This window comes from Octopus bimaculoides, chromosome 3 (assembly GCF_001194135.2).
Source record: "Octopus bimaculoides isolate UCB-OBI-ISO-001 chromosome 3, ASM119413v2, whole genome shotgun sequence".
Classification (NCBI taxonomy): domain Eukaryota; kingdom Metazoa; phylum Mollusca; class Cephalopoda; order Octopoda; family Octopodidae; genus Octopus; species Octopus bimaculoides.
The window spans coordinates 16,335,336-16,347,494 of NC_068983.1; the positions used below are offsets into that span (position 1 = coordinate 16,335,336).

The 12,159-nt window shown below is 35.2% G+C and overlaps 1 protein-coding gene across 7 annotated transcripts in view; it reads right to left on the bottom strand.

Annotated features, from left to right (window-relative positions):
- Positions 1 to 12,159, bottom strand: part of LOC106874382 (zinc finger protein 236) — a 201,930-nt gene that overhangs the window by 95,409 nt on the left and 94,362 nt on the right. For 3 of the 7 annotated variants that reach the window (XM_052966048.1, XM_052966049.1, XM_052966047.1), the window contains exon 2: positions 1,935 to 2,172. The exons of the other annotated variants lie outside the window; for them this stretch is intronic. In XM_052966048.1, the coding sequence (XP_052822008.1) occupies positions 1,935 to 1,953 (19 nt within the window). In that variant the 5' untranslated portion in view covers positions 1,954 to 2,172. The remainder of the gene's footprint in view (positions 1 to 1,934; positions 2,173 to 12,159) is intronic. 7 annotated transcript variants of the gene reach the window in all.

Genomic DNA, 12,159 nt, shown 5'->3' on the forward strand with positions numbered 1-12,159 from the left:
TATATAATCATCATCATCATCATCATCATCATTGTTTAACGTCTGCTTTCCATGCTAGCATGGATATATATATATATATATAGGTAAAGTAAATGTTAGAGGTAATACTTGATAATTGTAAGCACCTGTGTATGCCAGATTGTGGCCGGGGTGAAAGAATAAATTGGAAATGTAAAAATAGAAACAAAACACAAAGGATTCTGCGCTACTCTTCTTTGTGATATAATTCTTGGGAAAGAATATATTTGCGGCTGAAGATAGCTTTACACTATCAATTATATACCAATAATGAGGCAACAACTATAAAGCTTGAAACACGTGTACCGCAGAATCCTTTGTGCTTTGTTTTTATTTTTACATTTCCAATTTATATATATATATATATATATATATATATATCAAAAGAGTACAGTAAGATCCATGATGGTAGAATCCGAGAAGTATAAAGTTTCAATGGTAATCCAGGTGGAATAGTGGTGAAGTGGTTCAAGAGAGGTGGCAAAAGTCAAAGAAGTAGGTAGGAAAGAGATGACAGTCCAAGGGAGAAGGTTCAGGCTGGCAGAATCACACAGGGGTGACCATGCCAGTGTATATTATACAAAAAAAAACAAAGAACAAAAGATGGAGACAGGTGAGGGAACAACAAACAGGATGTATTAGTTTGACACTCAGGAAAAATGAAAGAAATCTTTGATGTTTTAAACCTACATTCTTCTCTCACCTCTCTACGCCTTGTTTTTTGTATAATTTTGAACAATATATACATATTTTCACACACACACACACACACACACACATTTCACATACATACAGATATATGTGAGAAAATGCTTTCAATACACAGAGTAAAGTTAGTTTATTCATTCAAAGCTTATGATTTACTCCCTCTCACCAGAGTTTTCCACTGTATATGGCCCTTCAATTGACAAAAAGATGGATCATACATGCTGCATTCAGTACTCCCTTCCAGCACCTTAAGCCACTGATGGTCATTCCCATACCAACTATTCACCATTAACATGTAACTATCACAGCCTCTCTTCTATTACTCCCTCCTCTATTACTATTACCGATATCCCTTGCTATTCATTGCTCTCTCTCTCTCACTTGCCTTGACTATCCTATCATGACGCTCACACTGTTTCTCTATTCAACCTCCTACCAACAATAGTGTAACTAACATTCTCTCTCTCTCTCTCTCTTTCTCCCATCACCCCCTCCCATGCCATGCCATAATTTTGCATCCTTCTGTTAGGTTCATATTCACATTCTCCTCTTTCACACTTTTGCTCAACACCCACCACCTTTTATTTATACTATTGGTCAGAAGGTTCCATAGTCTTGCACAGAAGAAAGCAACCTCTCCAATGTTAGTGTCACAACAAAATGCACCCAGTACATTCTCCAACATGGTTGGTGTTAAGAAGGGCATCTAGTCATAGAAATCAAGCTAAAAAAACATGGAACATACATGTGAGATGTAGTTCTTTGGCCCAGTTAAGAGAGCAGTAATTCTGAATTGGAACTGAATCAGACTGTGACAATTTGTTCAACTCATGCCAGCATGAAAAATGGTTATAAAGCAAAGTGATGACAATGGTGATGATATTTTATTCAGACCCACACACCAGGTAGGTATTAATTAAGAATTTATTATTTCATTATATTTGACAATTTTTTTACTTTCAGAAAATTCCATTATCATATTTGGTGGTATTAAATTTAGTAGCACACTAAACATGGAATAATAAAGCAACAGTGACCAACATATAGAACAGTATTTATAAAAAAAATAATAATAGTAATAAAAATGCAAAGAAACAGGTATTTGGATAAATGTAAGGAACTGCAAGTCTACTAACAATTGATGCCATCTTAGTTTGATGCAAATGAAAACCTGAAGTGAATGAGCTTAATTCCAGAAAGTACACTACCTTTTTGAAGATGCTCCATAGCCCGAGGTGAAAGATCAAGGGATGTTTAATTTCTGAACATGCTAGCCTCACGGTTACACTATGCTGATCAATCCATCAAGCACTAAAAAGATCATGATCCATCTAGGAATGGACAGCAAGGTAAGAAAAAAGCCTCCAGCTCTGGCAATTTCCAAATTCATGCAACTGGAGAGCTGCTGGTCACTGAGTATGGACAATGGCTAAATCTTGCAGGTGGCTGTTTTGGAAATAAAAGCAAAGTAAATAGAAAAGTTTAAGGAATTTTTTTGATTATTGATTTTTTTTTTTTTTTCATTTAAATATTTTGGAGAAAAAAAAGCAAACAAAAAATATTTTTGTTGATAACATTTTTGAACCTTCAAAGTTTTTTTAATAAATAAAAAAAATAAATAAATAAAACAAAAACAAGCAAACTATCCAAAACAAAAAAAATGTAACTCTAAGCAACTAAGACTAACTAATTAACACTATCTTATTTACAAGGGTGGGCTGAAAAGTTCATAGGCTGACTATGAAGGAGCAATGCTAGAGCTGTGAAATACTGCATGCATCAATTTCAACTCTTTGTTATTAGTAACTGAATTGTTTCTTTCCAGGCAAACTGACATCTGACTGTTCAAAGAACACTTCAGAAATAACTACAATGACTTTTCTTGAAAATGGACAAAATTTGGCATCACAGTGTTATCAAGTACCTGCGGGAAAAGGGTTTTAGCCCCCAAGAACATTCATGCTAACATGGTTGCTACATTTGGGGATGACACTCCAGCTTAAACAATAGTGCAAAAGTGGGCAACTGAATTTAGGAGAGGAAGGGAGAGTCTTCAAGATAACCCAAGGGCTGGACATCCTGCAACTGCCAACACTGAGGAAAACATTGATCGTGTTAATCACATGGTGATGGATGGTAGGTGATTCACTATAAATCAAATAGCCAATGTTGTTAGCATATTCCATGAGAGAGTTGAGAATATTCTGCACAATGAACTTGGCATGACAAAGGTTTCTGCTCTGTGGGTGCCATGTCTTCTGACACCTGATCAAAAGTGCACCAGGCAGATCACATCATGAGAAAATCTGACATTATTTGAGGCAGATTCAGCTGGTTTCCTTGAACATTTCCTAACCCAGGATGAGTGCTGGCTTCATCACTTTGAGCGAAAGACAAAGAGATAATCTATGACGTGGAAACACCCCTCCTCACCTGCTCAAAAGAAGGCCAAGGTCATTTCATTAGCAGGAAGGTGACGGCCTCAGTGTTTTGAGATGCAAAAGGCATTAATTTTTATTGACTAGCTTCAAAAGGGCCACACCATAAACAGAGAGTATTATGCCAACTTACTGAGGCAGTTATAAAAGGTTATCAAGACCAAATGCCCAGGAAAACTGATATAAGGGGTCATAATTCATCAGGACAATGCTCCAGCACATAATGACTGCTGTTCATGACTGTGGCTTTGAACTAGTTGATCCCCCTTTCTATTCTCCTGACTTGGTCCCATCTGACTATCACCTGTTCCCCAACATGAAGAAACATTTGGCTGGGAACTAGTAATGTAGTGGCAATGATGTCATATTGGCTATTGATGTTTTTTTGGGGTTTTTTTACCAACAATGGGATCCAAGCGCTGCAACACCAATGGAAGAAGTGTGTAGACCACAAGGGGGACTAGGTTGAAACCACATTTGGTCACATTCCATGAGAGTATCTTGATCAACCTATGAACTTTTTAGCTGTCTCTCATATATTCATGGAGCTAATGGTGCAAAGAGCTTTTTGATATCTAGAACATTCTATGACCAACTTCAACTAAGATTTTCTATTTTCTAGTACTATGAGGGGGGAATCAAAATACCAGTAACATATTCCTCAATAAATTCTATTTTGTTAGACATGAAGAGAAACTTCATTAGTAAGAAATATCTTACAAACTTCTCAGAACTTTCCTAAGACAAGGACGCCATCTCTAGTCAATCACTCAATTACATTCATTCTGTTAACTAGACATTTACAAGCCAATGAGGGAGCATCTGTACAGTCTTTCAACCTGCTAGAAATAGCAGCCGAGTGTTTTCCAAATTATCTCTCACTGTTTTGGGATTATGTGGCCTTGGATGCATTGTACATGAGAAAAAGCTGGGATGATCATAGTTGGAATAACTTTGATCACAGAAACACTCACATAGAGTGATCTGAGACTAAACAATAAGAACAATAACTGACTATTTACAATACTGCCATGAAAACATTATCACTGCACCACCAACAACACCATCAGAACATTAGAGTATCACACTAAAAGCACTATCCTTCTCACACAGTTCAGACATTCATTAAACCCAAAGCTGCACTAGAGTGTACATTATGACAGAAGGACAAGTGTCCTGCTCTGACCAAATTCACCTCACCTGTCTTCAATGTGGCCATCATCAGAAACTATTGATACATAAGGACTGGCTGAACATGGGGAGAAGAAAAAGAGAACAAAAAGGCAACGTGCTTAGACTGCTTCACCGTGTCTCATATTGATAAACCTCACTGTGTGTATGAAAGCCTAACAATCTTCCACTAGAAAGGAAGTCAGAATTTCAGTTTCTCAATCATGGCTGACCAACAACTACAACTAGTCAACTGCTTAATATATATTTCTCTCATACAATGTTTTATAAGTTAATATTATTTAATCCTGTAAATTTACAATCAGCCCTGAAAACTGCTTTAAATGCTAGGACAGGAAAATCTAACGATACCTCTTGTGGCAACATCAGACAACAATGTCTGAGCTATACCCTAAAGCATAGGGTCCTCCAGCCCTGATCGTGATCCACATTAGAAGCTATTGCTCATCCATCTCAGATGGCACTGTTGTTACATAATACAATTATTCTCTGATATTCTAGTACAGTCTGTTTAAATTTAATTGATAATCAACATCAACAAACAAATCTGGAGCAGCAAACAAAAATTAAACTACTTGAAGATAGCATTTTATTTATTTATTTATTTTATTTCTAATGAGACATGACACTTTCGGTGAGGTAATTCACTGAGGTGATTTATTCTGGTAAATTCTATATAGCCTGCAGTGAGATATGAAATGCTGACCAATAATAAGCGAAGGTTGAATATCACCAACTGGATTATAATGACTGTCACAGAATTATTTACATAAACAAATACCACTTATATCACATAGCTGGTGTTAAGAAGAAATATTAAATATGAGCTCCAGCAATTCCTCTATATTAATTCACATGTCGTTCCAGACTTAGAATGATAGAAAAATGGATGTAGAACTATTATTAAATGGTAAAGGCTAAAATTGTTTTACATTTAATTTTCCATCTGAACATGTGTTTGACATATCTACAACAGAACAATATTTATACATATTAACACTATATTTTCTTAACAGTGAGATTTGGCTATTTCATCACAAGTCTTTCTTCTTATTCTAACTACAACCAACAAATGCCATTTATTCACCCATCGTATTTTCATCTGTTCACATTCTAAGTGTATAATAGCACAGTCATACCATGTTTGTATGTGAGTGTGAGCATGTATTAATGAATGCATTCGATGCCCAGCCATATTCTCACCCACTCATGTTCAACCTGTCTTGCCACTTCTGACATGACAACAAAAATGACAAACAATACAGTCAAACACATGCAGACATGCAAATAAATAAGAGCACACACACTCACAGATCAAACAATGATATCCTACATTCATAAGCTTCTCAAGTGGACATACCGCTACCACCCAACCTGGTGCAACAATCAAGAAATAAAACACTTCAAGATAATATTCACTTTATTTTTTTAATGAGACATAAAATTTTCAGCAAGGTGACTCACTGAGCAGATTTACACTGGTACATGATGAAATGCTTGGATTGAAATATGAAACTGCTGACCCATAAGCCAAGATCCAGTATCACCAAGTATGATTGGATCATGTCTCTTGAAGCATTCTATAAAAGTACTCGTAATCACATCAAAACACATCAGAAAACTATTGTATGGTGGTTACACCCTTTGATTCATACTAAGCTAAAGAGGATTCCTTCCTATGATACAATATGAAATATTTATCTTGCTATTGTAAACCTGTTTTGTTTCATAATTTGATAATGTATTTCAAGAACCTTTTGAAGAGAAACCTTTGAATCTTCTCAAACTATATACTATTTGTTTGTTATTCAGCATGACTGGTGTCTAATGATCACATTCATTGAATGTAATCATTAGACACCAGTCATGCTGGAACGTCACCTTCAAGTGTTTCTTTTTCTTTTGAGACAACCATATCAACCTCATCACTTATTTCAGTCAAGTATTTTTTCAATCTATTTACAGAATGAATAACTAAGTTACCATTTGACATAACGAGATGTAAGTCAACACACTAGCATGTACACACACACACACACACAACACACTACCACATAGTTTTCGCCCCTACCAAATTCCACTCACAAGGTATTGATCAACACAGGACTATAGTAGAAGTTACTGGCCCAGGGTACAATGCATCAAGACTGAAACAGGCAACCTGTGGTTATGAAGCAAATTTGTTAACCACGCAGCTATGCTGGTACCCACTTGATAAAAGAAAATCAAACTGAATTCTTTTGACAGCATCTCAAATATGCAACATCATTTTCCATAAAGCATGCAAACGGAACTATCATAGCAACTAATTTATTTTTCTAAGCTTTCACTAATTCTCATCTACACCACAAGTTAAATATATTTGATTCAGTCGTTTTCAATTTTATGACAAGATGTTATTTCAGTCATTTTAAATCTGTTTTATTCCATGCGAGCATGGGCTGGATATCATTTTACACTCAATGTCTTTTTTGTTGCTAATCCTTACCCATTTTCCATGTAGGAGATTTTTTAATCAACTGATCTTCAAAAGTGTAAAGTGATGCAATGTTGTCAATAGGGGAATGTGAACATCACCTCATTTCACCCAGGCAGTGACAAATGAAACCATAAAATATCATTCATGCAAACAGACCCACAATCATATATATATATATATATATATATATATATGTACTTATTTATATATATATATGTGTGTGTGTGTGTGCTTTTATATACACATTTGTATGGTAGACAGACAATCCATCAACAGACAGTTGGACAGGACAATTGTGTGGTATGGTGCAGAGTCCTGTTGCTAGACATAACATGTTCCAGTAGCCACCCTCTTGATCCAGGGCAGCACAACCTCCTCCAGGCACCTGATGTAGGTCTCCGTGTTGAATCTGTTGATCTGTGGTCGTGTAGGAATTGTCTGTCGGTGAATTGTCTATCGACAAATTATTTGCACACATATTTGTATGTGTGTGTGCATGTAATGTAATGTGTATGAGATCATCATCAATTAACATCCATTTTCCATGCTGGCTTGGGTTGGACAGTTTGTTGCCAAGATCTGATGAGTCCAAGGTCTGTATTAACATGATTTCTATGTTTCTATGATTGGATGCCCTTCCTAATGCCAACTACTTTATAGCATGTAGTTGTGTGCCTTTTTTTCATGCCACCAGCACTATTGGGGTTGCAATGCAGCTTACAAGACCATGAATTCCGAGGGAAAGGGGTTTGGCTTTATGCTGGGGGATGAGGGGTTAAAGTATGAAAGATGGAGGAGTAGAATTAGTAGATAGACACTGTATGGAAGCCCATCCTGTGTGTGAGTATATATATATATATATATAAATGTTGAACAATGAGAATGAGTGCTTACACCATATTGGTAGATAAAATTTCTTTATTTGTGTATTAAGGCTACTATCGGTTTCATGTTAAGAAAAATGTATTAATTTTTTAAGTCGATCACATGGAGGAATGGTGTTCTTCTCCATCTTGGATGAAAATACCAAAATGGAGACAAACACCATTCCTCCATGTGATCGGCTTGAAAAATTGTTAATACATTTTTCTTGACATGAAACCAATGGTAGCCTTAATACACATATAAATCTATATATATTAAGAAGCATCCATACAGTTTTTGTCTACCACTTCCACTCACAAGGCAATAGTTGACCCAAGCTATAACAGAAAGCACTTGCTCAGAGTGTTACAAAGTGAGCAAAACTATACAGTTACAAAAACTTTACAATTACAAAAACTACACTTCAACACTATACGGTTACAAAGCGAACTCAAAATCCATACAGTTATACCTGCTACAACTGTATACAACTATGACTAGACATTTAGGAAGGATGACAGTTTTTTTTTAAAACCCCTACAATCATCATCATCATCAGTGGAATCTCCGTATTCCAATTTTTACATTGAAAATACACACCTGGAAAATCACATTATCAAATCATCCTAATCTTGTATTGTCTCACCTTTTAGCCCCCAAATAGCAAGCCAATGATCTAATAGTCACATCTCCTCCTTCCCCACTCTTAATTCTTGCTACTTTTCAGCAGCAGCAGTGAATTACACATGTTCTTAACTAATATGAATGATTCTTATGCGTTAAGACTCGCAGAGATTTCTGTTTCTGAATGTCTGATAGTGTGATAATCTCTTCTTTTCATGCCCTCTCATACAGCCTGAAAAAAAAACCCCAAAAGAAAAAACAATATAATTATGCTAATATTAAATACTAAATCAAGATCAATGATTTATGACATTTGCTATTGATCCAATCTAGGGCTTTTCCTCAATAAACCACAAATTCTTTATATCTAATGAAGGTCAAGTCAATAAATCTCAGTTAATCCACTTCCCATTATTCAAGACTAATCCTTTAACTCATACACGGTGAGCCTCTAAAATTACAAGGTAGAGCTCTTTAAATTTGACCTACAAAAAATGCACTGGTCTTTATCCACAAGCAAAATCTGGCATTATCACAGTTTTAGATAAGCCATTCCAGGTAACAAGATTCCAAGTTCTAATCAGACTTATAACACATGATCTCAATGGATTTTGACACACTCAGCACCAAATGAATAAACAACCTAGATCTGGAGTACAACATATAATACTTATACACATTTCTGGTAACAAATGGATGAAAGAGAATACTGACGGTAAAGTTTAAACTAGCATGGAAAGCGGACGTTAAGCGATGATGATGGTGATGATGATGATATATATATATATTGTGTGTGTGTGTGTGTGTGTGTGAATACATTAAATTCTTTCAAATTATATGCACACAAATGTAAAATTATTTACAATATGTGGAAATAATTCTATGAAGTATACGAAATAGAGAAAAGGAAAGATGAAAGAAAGAAGAAAAGAAAAGAAAAAGAGAGATGATAGAAGGAAGTGTCTATAGCCTTGTTATGTGACTAATATGGTCAACTGATGATAATGTTACAATTAATATTTAATCTAAGTTGTAAAAGATCAATAATTGGGACAGTAATTTTAGAGTGTTGATCATTTTATTCTCAATATTAATACTAAGTCAGTCCTAATTGAGAAGATATTTGATCAAAGATATTCAAGCAGGACCAAGCTTACTTTTGATTTTTTTTTTCAGACACAATGTGTATAGAACTATATTATGCAATTATCCTATTATTATACAGAGTATGATCTGAAGGAGATCAGTTGCTATATCTACCAAGTCAACTGACCCAATAAAGGCTTGGTTGTTATTGTTGCTCTACTTCAGGTCAGTCATGGTATGATAAACCTTTAATCAAAGGAAACCCAGTCATAACCCTTCCAATTTTAAAATTCAGACTGTATGTCGAACTCCATTATTCAATATGCTTTAGGAAAAAAATGGAAGGGCAGCACTGCAAGCAAAATACTTGGATGCACAGTGGATTGCTTGAGGGTCTTGAAAAACATGTAATTCACAATTTTGTTATACAAGTATGACATAGGCGCAGGAGTGGCTGTGTGGTAAGTAGCTTGCTTACAAACCACATGGTTCCGGGTTCAGTCCCACTGCGTGGCACCTTGGGCAAGTGTCTACTATAGCCTCGGGCCAACCAAAGCCTTGTGAGTGGATTTGGTAGACGGAAACTGAAAGAAGCCCGTCGTATATATCTATATATATATATGTGTGTTTGTGTGTCTGTGTTTGTCCTCCCACCATCAACCGATGCTGGTGTGTTTATGCCCCCGTAACTTAGCAGTTCGGCAAAAAGAGACCGATAGAATAAGTACTAGGCTTACAAAGAATAAGTCCTGGGGTCGATTTGCTCGACTATAGGCGGTGCTCCAGCATGGCAGCAGTCAAATGACTGAAACAAGTAAAAGAGTAAAGAGTAAAGAGTGAGATATAATGATTTCATATTTTGGTACAAGGCCAGTAATTTCATGGGAGGGAAGTCAATTACATCGACCCCCACCCCCAAGTGTTCATTGACCCCAAAAGGATGAAAGGCAAAGTCAACTTTGGCAGAATTTTAACTCCAAACATAAAGCCAGACAAAATGTCACTAAACATTTTGCCTGGAGTGCTAACAATTCTGCCAGCTCGCCACTATTGATTAGGAAGCCACACATAATAAGTAATAGCTTTACAATAAAACATTTTTTGTTTTTTAAACTTTCCATGCAAAGAGTGCCAGATTTGAGAGAGATGTGACTGCTGTCTGTAGCAAGTTGAACATCCATGTAGAGCTTCATACACATGATCAAAGAAGTATGAATGTAACTAACCATTTATCCATTTATTTAACTTGGATTGCATGGAGAATTATTTGGAGAAAGGCATTTTATAACTGGATGCCCTTCCTGTCACCAAACCTACCATTGCAAGTATGAAAACAGTATTCCACTACAACTATTATATATTCAAATTTCCCCCACTAAACTTTACAATCTCTATAAAACACACAAAAACCTACAAACAGTTCAATTAGAATTAAATCTTAACACCAAATCTTTTGGGCTCACCTCATCACTCTCAGTAAAGTCTGCAAATTTGAATCACTTTGAGCAAAACTCTTCATAGGTAAGAAAGAATTTTCTTCAATGCTTATATATTAGGCTCAACAAAACTTTTCTTTTTCTAAATAAGAGGTTTGTTTAAAAAACCAGTACTCACACTTCTCAGCAGCATAGAAACTTATCAAAATTTGCAAACTTTACTAATTGATTTTCTGCTGACACAATCCACCAATAATTTCCTCCTACTCTGGTTGGTATTTGCTAATATAAGATTGTTGCTAATTTATTTTAGCCTTATAAAATTTTAATGCAACTTATGAAATTCTTTTCAATTGAAAATGTCTGCCAAAATTCCATGTACCTCTAACAAACTGTTATTTTAACCCATTTATTATGGAAAACTATTAAAACTACAAAACAACTACTATTATCTTAACCTAGTTACAACTGTGAATTATATACACTAATATCACCAACAAATAAACAACCTGTAAATCAGCACCATTTATAAAAAAAAAATTCTTTATTCATCATTATCATATTTGTAGTTTTACTAAACTGAATCATATCTAAATTACTCAACATACTGAATTTCTCAAGACTGGAGCCATTCTGTGTCATTACGTCAACCTCAACACTTATTTTCACTCTCATAAGAACAAAAGGCGAAGTAAACCTAGGAGCAAAAGGATATAACCATGATGGAACCAAATAACACGAGGAACTTTTCTGAGGCACAAATCCCCCACTTTTCATCAATATGTGCACATTACACATAAATGCGTCCAAGAGCCTTCTAGATAATATTTGTCTTCTAGATTTAGCTCACAAGACTTTGGTCAGACGAAATCAATAACATGCGCCAGTCAAGCTAAATGTTTTACAATATTTAGTATATTCATGTTCTGAAGACAAATCCTGACGAAGCTGAAATTGTTTTCGAGATTCAAAGGGTGAATGAAATACATACCAGACATGTACTATGGTTGGGTTAATCAATTATGCCCTTTTCTTATAAGTGTCATAAGACACTGTACCTATGTAAAATAATCAATATTAGAAAAAAGATTTGAAACGAGCAATAAGCACAGAATTCTAGATGTTGAGGAGACTATAAGACAGACAATAACCATAGACAGCTTGACATGTAGATCAAGATCTATATATCTACATGTATATGTGTGTGTGTGTGTGTGTATATATATATATATATATATGTATATATATATATATATATATATATGTGTGTGTGTATATATATATATGTATATATATATATATATATGTGTGTATA